We start from the raw sequence: 17,153 nt of genomic DNA on the forward strand, positions 1-17,153 counted from the left end.
TACCATGTTTAAAAGCAGAGGGGAAGACACCAGAGTTTAGTGATAGGTTGAAGAGATGAGTTAGGGCTGGGATAAACACTGCAGTGAGGTTAGGGATGAGGTGGGATGGGATAGGGTCAAGTGCACAGGTGGTCAGATGAGATTTGGAGAGTAGAGTGGAGAGTTTACCTTCTGTAATGGTAGAGAAGTGGGTTTTGGGAGAAGAGGACCGAGCAGTTGTGTAGAGGGTCTGTGGGGACTGTGTAGTAAAGCTTTCTCTGATGTGGACTATCTTTTGTTTGAAATATTTGGCAAAGTCCTCAGCTGAGAAGAGGAGAGGGTGGGGGCGCTGGGGGACGGAGAAGGGAATTAAAAGAGCTAAAAAGTTGTTTAGGGCTGTGTGACAGGGAAGATATGAGAGATGAGAAGTAAGCCTGTTTTGCATCAGCGAGTGAGGATTTGATTATGAGGAGGGATTGCTTGTATGCGGTGAAATGATCTTTAGAATGGGATTTCTTCCATCGCCGCTCAGCAGCCCTGGAAGCTTGTCTGAGTTTTTTGGTCAGGTTGGTGTGCCAGGATTGTCTGTTGATTTTCCGGATTTTGTTGTGTGTGAGGGGGGCAACAGTGTCCAGAGCTGTACTTATTGTGGTGTTATATAGGGTGGTAGCAGCTTCTGGGTCTTGGAGGCAACAGATGGTAGAGAGTGGGAGAAGAGAGTCAGAAAGCAAGCGAAAGTCAAGCTGTTTGAGGTTCCTGCGGGGGTGTGCTAGTGTGTGGACCGGGGGAGCTGCAGAAGATACCAATGAAGAGAAGGTGAGTAGGTTGTGGTCGGATTGGGGGAGAGGCAAATTAGAAAGGTTAGATAGGGAGCAGAGGCGGGAAAAGATCAGATCCAGAGTGTGACCATCTCTGTGGGTGGGAGCTGAAGACCACTGTGATAAGCCGAAGGAGGAAGAGAGTGACAGGAGTTTAGAGGCGGCCGAGTGGCATGTGTCAATAGAGATGTTGAAGTCACCCATGATTATAGTGGGGATGTCGGCAGAAAGAAAGTGTAGTAGCCATGTGTTAAAGTGGTCAAGAAATATGGTGGCTGGGCCTGGGGGGCGGTAAATGACAGCTACTTGAAGGTTGGAGGGAGAGTAGATGCGAACAGAGTGTACTTCAAATGAGGTGAGCGTAATGGAGGGTGGCAGTGGAGTTGGGCTGTAGGAGCAGGTGTCTGATAGGAGAAGACCAACTCCTCCACCATGTTTGCAGCCAGGGCGAGGGTGTGAGTGAATTGAAATCCACTATAAGAGAGTGCAGCAGGGAAGGTGGTGTCTGAGGGTGTCAGCCATGTCTCTTTGAGACCCAGAAAGGAAAGTTTTTGAGAGATGAACAGTTCATGGATGTACGACAGTTTGTTACAGACGGAGCGCGCGTTCCAAAATGCTCCTATCAAACTGGTGTAAAGTAGAACTGGCTTAGGTGCCCATAGCAACCAATCAGATTCCACCTTTCATTTTCCAAACGAGCTGTAAAAAATTAAAGGTGGAGTCTGATTGGTTGCTATGGGAAACTAAGCCAGTTCTACTTTACACCAGTTTGATAAATGACCCCATATATGTATGTATGTCCTGGAAATGCAGAGAATCATCTGCGAGTCTAAATTGGAATAAAAGAAACATGTAAAAGTGTACCTGGCATATTCAGTGGTGCCATAAAAGGGTTGTCTGGGAATAAATAACTTTTCACAGCAGTCCGCCACCTCCCTCCGCTATGAAAAGAATCATACCTACTTGCTCCGTACAGCTTTGGACCTGGTACCCGTGTGTCCATCTTCTAGTCCGTGGTTTGTTTACTTAGCTTCCGCCATGGGCTTGATCATCTGCTCTGTTGCAGCCAAGAACTGGATTCAGCGGTGAGGTGTCCACAAAACACACATCACAGCTGAAGCCAGTTATTGGCTGCAGTGGAGCAAATGACCATGCCTGTCCAAGGACAAATTAAACAAGCCACAGGCTGGAAGATGGACACGTGAGAGCGGCACACAGGACCAGTACGGCAGGAAGTAGGCAAGTATGATTTTTTTCTATAGCAGAAGCACGCTGCAGGTTATTCCCGGATAACCCCATTACTGCTGTTTTCCTGTTCTGTCTAGCAGTCCTGAGATGACTGCAGGCATGCCCAGTGGTGAACTTCTCCTCCAGTCTTTAGAGGAGGAACTTACTACTGAGTATGTGCTGCACAGTTTCATTGTAACTAAGAGCCTTGGAGAAGTATGAGGAGACCTAGCATAAGGGACTGGATATAACTGATTTTCTATCACTGTTTATAGTATAAGGGACAGGAGAGGCGAAAACTGATATTCTATCACCACTAGACCACCCTGCTTATCACTGTTTATAGTATAGAGGACAGGAGAGAACACAGGAGAGGTGAAAACTGATTTTCTATCACCACTAGAACACCCTGCTTATCAATGTTTATAGTATAAGGGACAGGGGAGAACACAGAAGAGGTGAGAACTGATTATCTATCACCACCCCGCTTATCACTGTTTATAGTATAAGGGACAGGACAGGACAGAACAGAGGAGAGGTGAGAACTGATTTTCTATCACCACTAGACCACCCCGCTTATCACTGTTTATAGTATAAGGGACAGGAGAGGTGAAAACTGATATTCTATCACCACTAGACCACCCCGCTTATCACTGCTTATAGTATAGAGGACAGGAGAGAACACAGGAGAGGTGAAAACTGATTTTCTATCACCACTAGAACACCCTGCTTATCACTGTTTATAGTATAAGGGACAGGAGAGGTGAGAACTGATTTTCCAGACTTTACATTAAAGCTCTGTATATGCCTGATTCATTTTAAACTCCTAAAGTCAGAAAAGAAAGAACTTTGAAAATAATTGGCAGCTAGAAGAACATTTGAATCAGCTTTAACAGTCCTTTGTGAGGAAAACTATACTGACTAAACATAAGAACCTGAAAAACAAGAACACCACAGTGGATTCTGAGGTCACGGTGAAGAGATTTCTGATATTCAGAGTTTATAGTTTCCCCATTGACTTAATTCACCAGTAATAAGATAGTAATTGCCAAATTTAGACCACCACCAGGGTTCCAAAATGACCTAAATTTATATTAGTGGAATAACAAGGGGTGTGGGTTTTGTGGCCATACTATGAACACTAACTCAAGGCAGTATTACAAGTCTTCGGTCTCATGCATAGTTAGAGTTTTTCACATGGATTGCATTCAGAATGTTTACAAATTTATTAAACAGTAAAAACTAAAATTTTGCAGGGACATAAGCATTCAGACCCTTTGCTACGGCACTTGAAATTTAGCTGTGGGTGTCTCCCATTTTGATAATCTTTGAGAAGTTTCTACAGCTTGGAGTCCACCTGTGGTAAATTAAGTTGATTGGACATGATTTGGAAAGACATACCCTTGTCTCTTCTTAGAGTTGGCTGCCCCAACAAACTAAGTAATTGGGGGGAAAAGGGCCTTGGTAAGAGAGGTGACCAACAATCCATTGGCCACTCTGGTTGAGTCCCAAAGATCCTGTATGCAGACGGAAGAAACTTCCAGAGGGTCAACCATCACTGCAGCACTCCACCAATCTGGGATTTATGGCAGGGTGGCCAGAAAGAAGCCCCTCCCCAGCAAAAAAACAAACAAACAAAAGAAATAGTAAGCCTGCCTGGAGATTTCAACAAAGACTGTGAGAAACAAGATTCTCTGGTCTGAGGAAACCAAGATTGAACTTTTTGGCCTCAATTCCGAGTGGCATGTTTTTGAGGAAACCAAGCACTGCCCAATATACCTACATGATGGTGGCAGCATCATACCATGGGGGTGTTTTTCAGTGGCTGGGACAGGGAGACTGGTCAGGGTCAAGGGAAATCTGAGTGGAGCAAAGTACAGAGATATTCTCAATGAAATCCTGATCCAGAGTGCTTTGGACCTCAGACTGAGCCGAATGTGTACCTTCCAACAAGACAATCACCCTAAGCACACAACCAAGACAACACAGGAGTAGCTTAGGGACAACTCTGTGAATGTCCTTGAGTGGCCCAACCCGATCCCTGACTTGAATCCAGTCTAGCATCTCTGGAGAGATCTGAAAATCACTGTCTACCCAAGGTTCCCATCCAACCTGACAGAGAGTGAAAGGATCTGCAGAAAAGAATGGGGAAAAAAATCCCCAAATTCAGCTGTGTAAACCTTGAGGCATCGTATCCAAGAATGATGGAGGCGATAATCATTGCCAAAGGTGCTGAGTAAAGGGTTTGCATACTTGTCAATGCCAGATGTTAGTTTTTCCTTTTCAAAAAATTTGCAATGATAGCGAACATTATGTTTCCACTTAGCCGTTATGGGGTACAGAGTGCAGAATGATGGGGTTGATATTTTTATTTTTTTATTTTAGCACAAGGCTGCAGAGGACTTTCCGAAGACACGGTTCATGTTAGATAATGGGGCTATGCACATGCTGCAGTGTCTACTCCATCTTCTTGCTGCCATGTCCACTTACCTGCAGTGTAAAGTGCTTCAACTCTTTCCTGGTATTCATTTATCTTTTCCTGAATATTCTCTAGTGAGGATCCTGCCATTTCAGCATAAATTAGTGCTTGAGCGGCCTCCTGCATTGTAAAAATCAATGGGGAAGAATTGATCAAAACTGGTTTAAAAGGAAAACTGGCTTAGTTGCCCATAGCAACCAATCAAATTCTACCTTCCATTTTTCAGAGCTCCTTTGGACAATGGAATCTGATTGGTTGCTATGGGCAACTAAGCCAGTTTTTCTTTACACCAGTTTGATAAATCTCCCCCACTGTCTATATTAATAAAGTTAATACAGTTATATAATATTAATATAGTTATACAGTTAATATAGCCTTAAAAACAAAATCAACTATTAATAGCAAAATCTACATACAAGGAAATTTAGTTCTCCTGTGACCCCTGTTGGGTAATCTTCTGGAGAAAGCAGCGATATATTTTAAATGCCTAATTCTGTGTAAGATCATGTACAGTGGTCCCTCAGGATACAATATTTTCGACACACAATGGTCTTTTCTGACCCATCCTAAGTTGAAACCAGACTCCACATACAATGCCTCAGACTCGGACCCAACCAACCCAACCCACTTCTCTGGTAAAATAGCTGGATTAGTTGCTGGTTATCAGCTATTCCTGACTGTTATATGTAAGGACATGTTGTATCTGTCTTAGTTATCTGCCTTTTTTTCTTAAATCTTCATTTTCTATAATCTTGGATGACATTTTAGGGCTTTGGAACCAATTACTCAAGTTACAATGGTTTCAACATACCATGGTCGTCATGGAACCAATTAATATTGTAACTTGAGGGACCACTGTATTGACATTTGTGGCAAGACAAAAACAAAAAAATGCATCCAGTTTTTATGGCTTTTTTTATTTGTGGTGAAAAAATACCAGACCTAATTCAAGTGTGTAGAGGCTCTTTAACCCCTTAAAGGGAGTCTGTCACCACATTTGAGCATATTAGACTTATCAAATAGCGTTATACAGACGTGGACAAAATTGTTGGTACCCTTTGGTCAATGAAAGAAAAAGTCACAATGGTCACAGAAATAACTTTAATCTGACAAAAGTAATAATAAATTAAAATTCTATAAATGTTAACCAATGAAAGTCAGACATTGTTTTTCAACCATGCTTCAACAGAATTATGTAAAAAAATAAACTCATGAAACAGGCATGGACAAAAATGATGGTACCCCTAACTTAATATTTTGTTGCGCAACCTTTTGAGGCAATCACTGCAATCAAACGCTTCCTGTAACTGTCAATGAGACATCTGCACCTCTCAGCAGGTATTTTGGCCCACTCCTCATGAGCAAACTGCTCCAGTTGTGTCCGGTTTGAAGGGTGCCTTTTCCAGACTGCATGTTTCAGCTCCTTCCAAAGATGCTCAATAGGATTGAGGTCAGGGCTCATAGAAGGCCACTTTAGAATAGTCCAATTTTTTCCTCTTAGCCATTCTTGGGTGTTTTTAGCGGTGTGTTTTGGGTCATTGTCCTGTTGCAAGACCCATGACCTGCGACTGAGACCAAGCTTTCTGACACTGGCTAGTACATTTCTCTCTAGAATTCCTTGATAGTCTTGAGATTTCATTGTACCCTGCACAGATTCAAGACACCCTGTGCCAGACGCAGCAAAGCAGCCCCAGAACATAACAGAGCCTCCTCCATGTTTCACAGTAGGGACAGTGTTCTTTTCTTGATATGCTTCATTTTTTCGTCTGTGAACATACAGCTGATGTGCCTTGGCAAAAACTTCGATTTTTGTCTCATCTGTCCACAGGACATTCTCCCAGAAGCTTTGTGGCTTGTCAACATGTAGTTTGGCATATTCCAGTCTTGCTTTTTTATGATTCGTTTTCAACAATGGTGTCCTCCTTGGTCGTCTCCCATGTAGTCCACTTTGGCTCAAACAACGACGGATGGTGCGATCTGACACTGATGTTCCTTGAGCATGAAGTTCACCTTGAATCTCTTTAGAAGTCTTTCTAGGCTCTTTTGTTACCATTCGGATTATCCGTCTCTTAGATTTGTCATCAATTTTCCTCCTGCGGCCACGTCCAGGGAGGTTGGCTACAGTCCCATGGATCTTAAACTTATGAATAATATGTGCAACTGTACTCACAGGAACATCTAGTTGCTTGGAGATGGTCTTATAGCCTTTACCTTTAACATGCTTGTCTATAATTTTCTTTCTGATCTCTTGAGACAGCTCTTTCCTTTGCTTCCTCTGGTCCATGTCGAGTGTGGTACACACCATATCACCAAACAACACAGTGATTACCTGGAGCCATATATATAGGCCCAATGGCTGATTACAAGGTTGTAGACACCTGTGATGCTAATTAGTGGACACACCTTGAATTAACATGTCCCTTTGGTCACATTATGTTCTGTGTTTTCTAGGGGTACCATCATTTTTGTCCATGCCTGTTTCATGAGTTTATTTTTTTACATAATTCTGTTGAAGCATGGTTGAAAAACAATGTCTGACTTTCATTGGTTAACATTTATAGAATTTTAATTTATTATTACTTTTGTCAGATTAAAGTTATTTCTGTGACCATTGTGACTTTTTCTTTCATTGACCAAAGGGTACCAACAATTTTGTCCACGTCTGTATGTGCCACCGAGAACTTAAAAACTGTACCTTTGTTGTATCTAATGGAGTTTTCTTTCAGCCAAAAATGAACTTTTAAGATTCTGTAAATGCGCCGTCTCAAGTGCCCAGGGCCCGTCTCAATCGTCCGAGCCCCAGGCAGCACCTCCTCAACGGCTCATAACCCCGCCCTCCGTGTGCCTCTGCCCGCCCGTTTACTCTCCGCCTCTCTTCTTTTTCCACTGCGCCAGCTACGAATTTGACCGCGCAGCCGCAGTGGAAAAGGAGAGGAGGAGAGTAAACGGGTGGGCAGAGGCACACGGAGGGCGGGGTTATGAGCCGTTGAGGAGGTGCTGCCTGGGGCTCGGACGATTGAGACGCCGCCCTGGGCACTTGAGAGGGCGCATTTACAGAATCTTAAAAGTTCATTTTTGGCTGAAAGAAAAGGCTCATTCACGCGACCGTGGTTTTGGTCCGCATCAAAGCTGCATTTTTTGTGGCTCGTGTGTGGACCCATTCACTTCAATGGGGCGGCAAAACATGTGGACAGCACTCAGTGTGCGAATCGCGTGTTAAGGAGTTCCTCCGCATAGGAATTTTTGTTTACAAATATTAATAGTTCAGACATTTTCACATGCAGCAATACCAAATATATATTTTTTATTGTTTATATATTTTTATATGTGAAATTGGGAAAGGGAAGTGATTTAACTTTTAATATTTTGATGTGTTTTTTTTTTTTTTCACATTTTTTTTTAGGGGCCAGAACCTGGGATCTTTTGATCCCTTGCCCTATTCACATCACCGTCATGGCTTTCCGTTCTCCTTCTCCGTCTAGGAGCAGGAGAACGGAAAGGACGGAAAAGGCACATAACTGACGCCAAACTGAGTCAAACGGAGCCCTTAGGACCCCATAGATTATAATAGGGTCCGTTATGTTTCCGCTCAGAAGATGATTTTTAAGCGGAGACAAAACTCCTGCTAAAGGACCTGTGGTGATGTCAGATCACATGCTCCATCACCATAGTGATGGACCATGTGATTGGAGCATGTGATCTGACATCACCACAGGTCATTTAGCCCACAGCTAGTAAAGAACAGACCGGGAACTACGTGATCAAGAGGATAAGGTGAGTTAACTTTTTTATTTTTTTTAACCCCTCCAGCACTATTATACTATGCATTCTGTATTCAGAATGCTATTATTTTCCCTTATAACCATGTTATAAGGGAAAATAATACAATCTACAGAACACCGATCCCAAGCCCGAATTTCTGTGAAGAAGTTCGGGTTTGGGTACCAAACATGCGCGATTTTTCTCACGCGAGTGCAAAACGCATTACAACGCAGCCGCCTCTTATCTGGGCAAAAAACATGACACCCGTGTGAAAGAGGCCTTAGGCTTATTGCACATGAACATGTGCGCTCCGTGGCCGTATTGCGGACCCCATTTGCAGATCCGCAATGCACGGGCACCCTACAGAGTGCTTCTGTGGGGTTTCGTCCAGTACTTCCGTTCCGCAAAAAGATAGAACATGTCCTATCTTTTTGCGGAACGGACGGATCGCGGACCCATTAAAGTGAACTGGTCCGCGATCTGCTGCAGGTGCCCCACGGTGGGTGTTCGTGCAGCACGGCCACAGGGCGCACACGTTCGTGTGCAAGAGGCCTAACAGAGATCTATTAGGGTGAATGGGATATTGACACACTCCCTGCTGAGCTGTGCCTCGTACATAGTTCAGCAGGGAGCTTACAATGGCAGGCCTGGTAAGCTTCAGAAGCGTCCAGGCTGCCATTGTAACTGATTGGAGCCCTGCAATTTCACTGTGGAGGCTCTGATCGGAAGTCAGAGGTAGCTGTATCCCTCTGCCTGACTCCACAAATGATGTGATCGGTGTTGAATGCAGCATCTTAGGGGTTAAATAACAGGGTTAGTCGCGATTGCTGTTCCTCATAATTGTGGTTGAGTGCCTGTTGTATGATACAGTCAGCACTTGCCACGTATGGAGTGGGCTCACCGCAGCAGCCCGCTCCATACAATTGCGTGTGCATAATGCTGTACATTTATAGAATTATGCGTTAACGGGTTAAGAGAACCTGTCGCCATTAAAACACAGTACAATCTGCAGGCAGCAGGAGGAACGGACTAAGGCCTCATGCACACGACCGCGCCGTTTTTTGCGGTCCGCAAAAAATGGAAGCCGCCCGTGTGCTTTCCGCAATTTGCGGAACGGACGGCCCATTGTCGAAAGGCCTATTCTTGTCCGCAACACGGACAAGAATAGGACATGCTATATTTTTTTGGCGGGGCCACGGAACGGAGCAACGGATGCGGACAGCACACGGAGTGCTGCCCGCATCTTTTGCGGCCCCATTGAAGTGGTGGTGTGCATGAGACCTAAGATATAGTTTTATGGAAAAGATTCAGCATATTCATGTCTCTCCTCATTCTACTTTAAGCTAAGGAGTCATGTGGGCGGTCCTGTATCTGGCAGGCCATTCCTGGCCGGATCAGCGGACGCAAGCGTGAAACAAGTCTTGGCACAGAATGGGCAGAGGTTTACATGAATAACATACCAATTCTGCCGAATCCTTTCCCATATAAGTAATCTGCTCAGCTCCTCCTGCTCTATAATATGCTGGCTGCAGACTGCACTGCACTTTCATAGTGACAGGTCCTCTTTAAGGAGCTTTCCACAGAGCTATGGCTTTCATCAGGCACCCACAATGGCTGTTGGTATTCTTAAATTAGATTATTAAAGAATTACTCCAAATTAAATCCTTATATCATAGAGACAGATCTGGTTACAAAATGTAACTGGTTGTCCACGTCATGGGAATATTATTTCCCGTAAGTCCCAACATAAATAAGCGGACACGCTTACTGCCATTATGACATACTGTGAATGGCATCTGACCCATAGCAGGAAGTACTGAGTGCAGGGAGACGGGTCACGTGCCCTCGAATCACATGGTTCGTGTCTGAACTGACATCACATCCAAGTGATTACATCCCTCCAGTGCTATGCGAAGGAAGAACGTTTATTCTTTCCAAATATTAATCATACATCACCCAGGAGGCCCACTGCAGGGTAAAAAAAATAAAGAAATTGTTGCAAAGAGTAAATCTGCTACAAAAATAATCTCATTAAGGGCTCATTCAGACGGCCGTATGCTGCCCGCAAAAATGCAGATCAGTTTTTTTTGCGGACAGTTCAGCATGTCTGCAAAAAAACGGATTGCATTCCGTTTTTTTGCTGATCCATAGACTATAATAGGACCATGTCCTGATTTTCACTGACAAGTATAGGACATGTTTCATTTTTTTGCTGAGCCGTGCAACAGAAAAAAAGGGCCCCATAGAACTGAATGGGACAGCATCTAATCCACAAAAAAACAGATCCGCATTTTTGCGACAGCATACGGCCGTCTGAATGAGCCCTAATAGACATGCCGAGAATGTAAAATCCACATCATGCCAAGTTTTTGTCTGGATTTCACTTTCTGCAGCGTGTGAATGGGATTTGTTGAACCCTGCAGATTTTCCCCAAGCAATACTGCTGCAAAAATTCCACAGCATTTAGGCCTCTTTCATATGGGCGTCATGTTTTTGGCCCGGATAAGATGCGGGTGTGCCGCAGGAAAATGTGCGATTCACTTCTTCACAAGTTCGGGTTTGGGTTAGGTGTTGTGTAGATTGTGTTATTTTCCCTTATAACATGGTTATAATACATGGTCTTAATACAGAATGCATAGTACAATAGGGCTGGAGGGGTTAAAAAAATAAAAATTTTTTTTTAAACTCACCTTAATCTACTTGTTCGCGCAGCCCGGCTTCTCTTCTGCCCTTCATCTGTGAGGAAAAGGACCTGTCGTGACGTCGCTGCGCTCATCACATGATCCATCACCATGGTGATGGATCATGTGATGGACCATGTGATGAGCGCAGTGACATCACCACAGGTCCTTTTCCTCAAAGAAGAAGACAGAAGAGATGCCGGCTGCGTGAACAAGTAGATTAAGGTGAGTTAAATTATTATTATTATTTTTTTAACCCCTCCAGCCCTATTGTACTATGCATTCTGTATTAAGAATGCTATTATTTTCCCTTATAACCAATAATGATCGGGTCCCCATTCCGATCGTCTCCTAGCAACCGTGCGTAAAAATTGCACCGCATCCGCACTTGCTTGTGATTTTCAAGCAGCCCCATTCACTTCTATGGGGACTGCGTTGCGTGAAAAACGCACAAAATAGAGCATTCTGCGATTTTCACGCAACACACAAGTGATAAATCACCGCTTATCTGCACAGCCCTATAGAAATGAATGGGTCCGGATTCAGTGTGGGTGCAATGCGTTCACCTCACCCATTGCACCCGCGCGGGAAAACTTGCCCGTGTGAAAGGGGCCATAGGCTACGCGTGGTCATTCCCTTATGGGTCAGTGTGATACAGGTGTCCACATAGGTGCATTCAGCCTTCGTTGTCTCTTTATAGTTCTGCCATCATCTGAACCCGGAGCGCAATAATGAACAGAGCTGAAAGCACCAGGCATCGCCCACTGTGCTTAACGGGAGCAGGAGCACCAGACATGGAGGTGTTGTCTAGAGTGCATAGGCCATTAATACTTCAGCTGTCATTTGCAACCCATGTACAAGTGGTTAGAGACCACCCTGCGGGGCACCAAGATCACGTGTCAAACAAAGCCAGAGTCACATGTGGGAGTCAGTTTGGGGGATAGGGGAGTCCATAGGTAACTACTGTGGGGTAGGGTTCTGATGTGCCTTTAATGGGGGTTCTGCAATATCTACTGCGAGAGACATTAGTCTGAGAAGAAGACACCTGCTGAGGGTACTGTATACCGCACTGTATACGATTTTTATGCGGCTGCGTTCTATATCGCAAAGTGCAGTCTGCTTCACTTTCCTATATAGTTGAACAGTATTGGCAATGGATACCAGAGGCCAAAAGGACATTCTCTTGTCCCCCTTCAGGTGAGGAGACCCCTATAGATACATTTAATGTATACCCCGGAAGCTTTGCCCAGCATATGCATTAAGCACAGGGCTCAGAGATCATGTGTGCCAAGCCTGACATTTTTCCAGGCCTCCTATACCATCAGTGTTTTAAAGGGTTTGTCTCCTCTCAAACATCGATGGCATACGTCTCTAGGATGTGCCATCAATGCCAGATAGGTGTGGGTCTCACCTAGCTAGAGAACAGGACCCCCGAAGTGAAGGAGAGCACATTCACTGCTATGGGAGTGCTGAAAATAGCCAAGCCGAACGCTCTTAGCTATTTTTGGAAGTCCTATAGCAGTGATAAGAGATTATGATGCGCAAGCGCGGCCACCTCTTCGTTCACCGCTATGGGACTGCCGGAAACAGCCAAGTCAGAGCTCAGCTATTTTAAGAACTCCCATAGAAGTGAACAGTAGGGGCCACACGCGTACAACTTCCTGTCTTCACTAGGAATACCCCTTTGAAGGGAGTCTGTCACCACATTGGACACTATAGACCGCTTACATAGCGTTCTGGCATAACTTTAGATAAATCAAATGGTACCTTTGTTGCGTTTTCTGCGGTTCACCTGCGGCAAAAACTGGCTTTTATTCATATGTAAATGAGGGGTCGCAAGAGCCCAGGGGCGGCGGTAACCTCTTTGGAGCCTAGGCTGCTCATCCTCTTTTGTTAATATCCCCGCCCTTCTCTTCCCTTGCGTCCTCCTCCTCTTCCAGCGAAATCCCGCACCTGTGCTCTGGCTCGCTTGGCCGGGGCATGCGCACTGCGATGCCCTCCTCTTCTTCTCTGATCCGCCTCCTTGTAGCTGGGTTCGCACCGTTGGCCGGAGCATGCGCAGTAGCTACATCGATGCCGTGCCCACAGTGGCCAAGCGAGGCAGAGCGCAGGCGCGGGATTTAGCTGGGAGAGGAGGAGGACGCAAGGGAAGAGAAGGGCAGGCAGAGGCTGGGTCGGGGATATTAACAAAAGAGGATGAGCAGCCTGGGCTCCAAAGAGGTTACTGCCGCCCCTGTGTTCTTGTGAGCCCTCATTTACATATGAATAAAAGCCAGTTTTTGCCGCAGGTGAACCGCAGAAAACGCAACAAAGGTACCATTTGATTTATCTAAAGTTATGCCAGAACGCTATGTAAGCGGTCTATAATGTCCAATGTGGTGACAGACTCCCTTTAAGTCTCTTAAAGGGAACCTGTCACCGGGATTTTGTGTATAGAGCTGAGGACATGGGCTGCTAGATGGCCGCTAGCACATCCGCAATACCCAGTCCCCATAGTTCTGTGTGCTTTTATTGTATAAAAAAACTGATTTGATCCATTTGCAAATTACCCTGAGAGGAGTCCTGTCCCTAAGATGAGTCCAGCGTGAAGGAGCCCAGCACCGCCCCGCATCCTCGGAATCTCCTCCTTGCTCCTGGTGCTGGGCTCCTTTCCGCTGGACTCATCTCAGGGACAGGACTCATCTCAGGTTAATTTGCATATGTATTAAATAGGTTTTTTTACACAATAAAAGCACACAGCGCTATGGGGACTGGGTATTGCGGAGGTGCTAGCGGCCATCTAGCAACCCATGTCCTCAGCTCTATACACAAAATCCCGGTGACAGGTTCCCTTTAAAAAGGAATCTCTGGACTTTTCTAAAAATCTGGCAGTCTTCTGATGGTTTTCTCAGCACTTAGCCCTCCGTCGCACCACCACTGTGACATGGGACCGCCAGGACTGGATGCAGGGTCTTCTGCTCAGATACTGACCGGATGCCTACTGAGTATACATACTGCATACAGGAATACTCAGGACCTGAGCAGAAGACCCTGCACCCGATCCTGGCTGTTAAAGGGTTTCTACCACTTCGGTGTCACATATTTAGCTGTCAGACACTAGCGATCCGCTAGTGTCTGCTCTGCCCAACCATCCTAATATAATTGCTTTTGGGGCAGCCGTTTTGCTGAAAAAAGAACTTTTATTAATATGCTAATGAGCCTCTAGGTGCTATGGGGGCGTCATTAGCACCTAGAGGCTCCGTCTACCTTCAGAAACTGCCGCCGCCGAGCGCGTCCCTCCAGCCCGCCCATCTCCTCCTGAATGCGATCCTCCTTGTGAGCGTATGTATTCTGCGCATGCGCAGTGAATGTCTGACCGCTTCCTTGCTCAGACATCTCCACTGCGCCTGCGCGATGACGCCATAGTGCTCCGAGGAACAGGCGCAGTGGAGATGTCTGAGCAGGGAAGCCGTCAGACATTCACTGCGCATGCGCCGAATACAGGCGCTCACAAGGAGGATCGCATTCAGGAGGAGATGGGCGGGCTGGAGGGACGCGCTGGGCGGCGGCAGTTTCTGAAGGTAGACGGAGCCTCTAGGTGCTAATGACGCCCCCATAGCACCTAGAGGCTCATTAGCATATTAATAAAAGTTCTTTTTTTCAGCAAAACGGCTGCCCCAAAAGCAATTATATTAGGATGGTTGGGCAGAGCAGACACTAGCGGATCGCTAGTGTCTGACAGCTAAATATGTGCAGCGAAGTGGTAGAAACCCTTTAAGTGAAAGGAGCGAAGACTGCAGAATCAGAGGGGTAACTAATGAGTAGTGTTGAGCGAACTTCTGTTTTAAAGGGGTTGTCCGGGTTCAGAGCTGAACCCGGACATACCCTTATTTTCACCCCGGCAGCATCCCTGAGCCTAGCATCGGAGCATCTCATGCTCCGATGCGCTCCAGTGCCCTGCGCTAAATCGCGCAGGGCACGGGCTCTTTTGTTTTCAATAACACACTGCCGGGCGGTAACTTCCGCCCAGCAGTGTGTTCGGTGACGTCACCGGCTCTGAGGGGCGGGCTTTAGCTCTGCCCTAGCCGTTTTACTGGCTAGGGCAGAGCCAAATCCCGCCCATCAGTGCCGGTGACGTCACCGGGCTTCCTGTCAGCCCCATGGAGAGCCCGGTACGTCACCGGAACTCTGAAAAATGCCTTTGCCCTGCGCGATTTAGCGCAGGGCAAAGGAGAGCATCGGAGCATGAACTGCTCCGATGCTCATGTCAGGGGGGCTGCCTGGGTGAAAATGGAGGTATGTCCAGGTTCAGCTCTGAACCTGGACAACCCCTTTAAGTTCGGCGTCTAAAGTTCGGCTTCCGGTTAGCGGAGAATCCTGATATGGATTCCGAATTCCGTTGTGGTCCGTGGTAGCGGAATCAATAATCGTCCATTATTGATTCCGCTACCACGGACCACAACGGTATTCGGAATCCATATCGGGATTCTCCGCTAACCGGAAGCCGAACTTTAGACGCCGAACTTAAAACAGAAGTTCGCTCAACACTACTAATGAGGAACCCATCTAAGAAGGCTAACAGACATTTAGGAAAGCCTGGAGAACCCCTTTCAGACCCTGCATACGATTCCTTGCTGTAGAGCACCTGTTGCCGGGATGCTCGCCTTATGCTATACATTTATAGAAGTGTTAATGCAGCTGCCATTCCCAATCCTTGTCAGGCCTCCCGCACTCAACTGTATCCGTTTTGCGGTCTGCAAATCGCAGATCCAAAAAATATGGACGCGGTCCGTGTGCATCCCGCACTTTTCACAGTCCCCATTGTAAAAATTCCATATTCTTGTTCACAAAACGGACAAGAAGAGGATATGTTCTATCATTTGCTGCCTGCATTGTTTGTGGCCCCATAGTAAAGAATGGGTTCGCATTCCAGCTGCAAAATCGGGTGGTGTGAATGAGGCCTTAGAGAAGGTCTATTCTATGATCGGACTTCCGATCCCATCCATACCTTGTAATAGAAGACCGCCTCCTTGTATTTGCCTATCTGATCGTTGACCACCGCTAACTTGGCGAACTTCAGGGCATCCAGTTCCAGTAAGGAGGCATCCATGGTGACAGCGAGATAGTAAATGATACAAAGTACACAGCAAGAAATAATAAATAGGTGTATGGGCAAGTGCGATGATGTGTCGGTCAGTACAGCATTGGGCGGTAGGTATGGTCACTTGAAGGGTCTTCAGTCGTAGGATCCAGTTTGTCGGTCTTGAGTTGTCTTGGAAGATCTGGGATCAGTCAGTAAGCAGGCAATTGTCTCCAGTCTCAGACACTTCAGTAGCAATGTCTCCTGGGGTATCCGGCAGCGCCCATCATACTCCTGCCTGGCATACATACATCGGCTTGTGGTGACGTGCCATTGCCAGGCTCCGCTGGAGTAGTAGTCCTAGTAGCAGAGATCTTGATGTCTAGTTCCTTGGTGTCCTTATGAACCCTTCCTGGTAACCCTTAATGCCAAGACACAGCTTATCCTTCAGAGCAGAGATCAGAGGGGTGACAGGTGTGCCATGCACTGTGCCCCTGACCCTCAGGACGGGCTGTCTGCGCTCACACACCGCTGTGTTTACCTGATGTCGGCAGACTGGCACTTCCTGCTCTGCAGTGATGAGCTGCCCCTGTCATCATGCTGCCTCCTCCCCCTGACACAGCAGGCTGGCTGCTCCCCGCTCACCTGCTTGTGAGCACGGGGCTGGCCGGGTATGCGGAACTGAAGTGTGGCGTGGACGTTCCCGCGTCCCCACCTCCCGGGCACACAGGCAGGACACGGGCGGCCTGGGGAACGCAGCTTCCTGTTAGCACTGAGCATGCGCAGAACTGCTAGCAGCGCACTTGGCTCCTTTGCCTAGTCCCGTGCGGTGAAATATGAACTGCACAAATTATCCATATTACTACCGTAGTAGCAGCCAACAAGATTACAGCTATCCCATATCCAGAGTAGATGTCAAAATGAAAGATTGATTCTGATTGGCTGCCTTGATTGATAGGCTTTTTAGTAGAACAGTGGGCACCTTACAAGCACCCATACCTCCCATCTTTTGAAAAGCAGAAAGAGGGAGAATAGGTGTGGTGCATGGCAAGCTATTTCATGCTAGGCCATGCCTCTAATTCTAACCCAAAGCATAACTATGCACACCCAGTCCCCTTAATGCCCCCACATACTAATTATTCCCCCTT

General features: G+C 46.3%; 1 protein-coding gene across 2 annotated transcripts in view; it reads right to left on the reverse strand.

Annotated features, from left to right (window-relative positions):
- The window catches only part of CAPN7 (calpain 7), a 79,274-nt gene extending 62,514 nt beyond the window's left edge, over positions 1 to 16,760 (reverse strand). For both annotated transcript variants that reach the window (XM_044293841.1, XM_044293840.1), the window contains exons 1-2: positions 15,934 to 16,760; positions 4,515 to 4,623 (exon numbers count right to left, since the gene is read on the reverse strand). In XM_044293841.1, the coding sequence (XP_044149776.1) occupies positions 4,515 to 4,623; positions 15,934 to 16,035 (211 nt within the window). In that variant the 5' untranslated portion in view covers positions 16,036 to 16,760. The remainder of the gene's footprint in view (positions 1 to 4,514; positions 4,624 to 15,933) is intronic.
- Between the last annotated feature and the right edge of the window lie 393 nt (positions 16,761 to 17,153).

The sequence above is a fragment of the Bufo gargarizans genome, chromosome 5 (assembly GCF_014858855.1).
Source record: "Bufo gargarizans isolate SCDJY-AF-19 chromosome 5, ASM1485885v1, whole genome shotgun sequence".
Classification (NCBI taxonomy): Eukaryota; Metazoa; Chordata; class Amphibia; order Anura; family Bufonidae; genus Bufo; species Bufo gargarizans.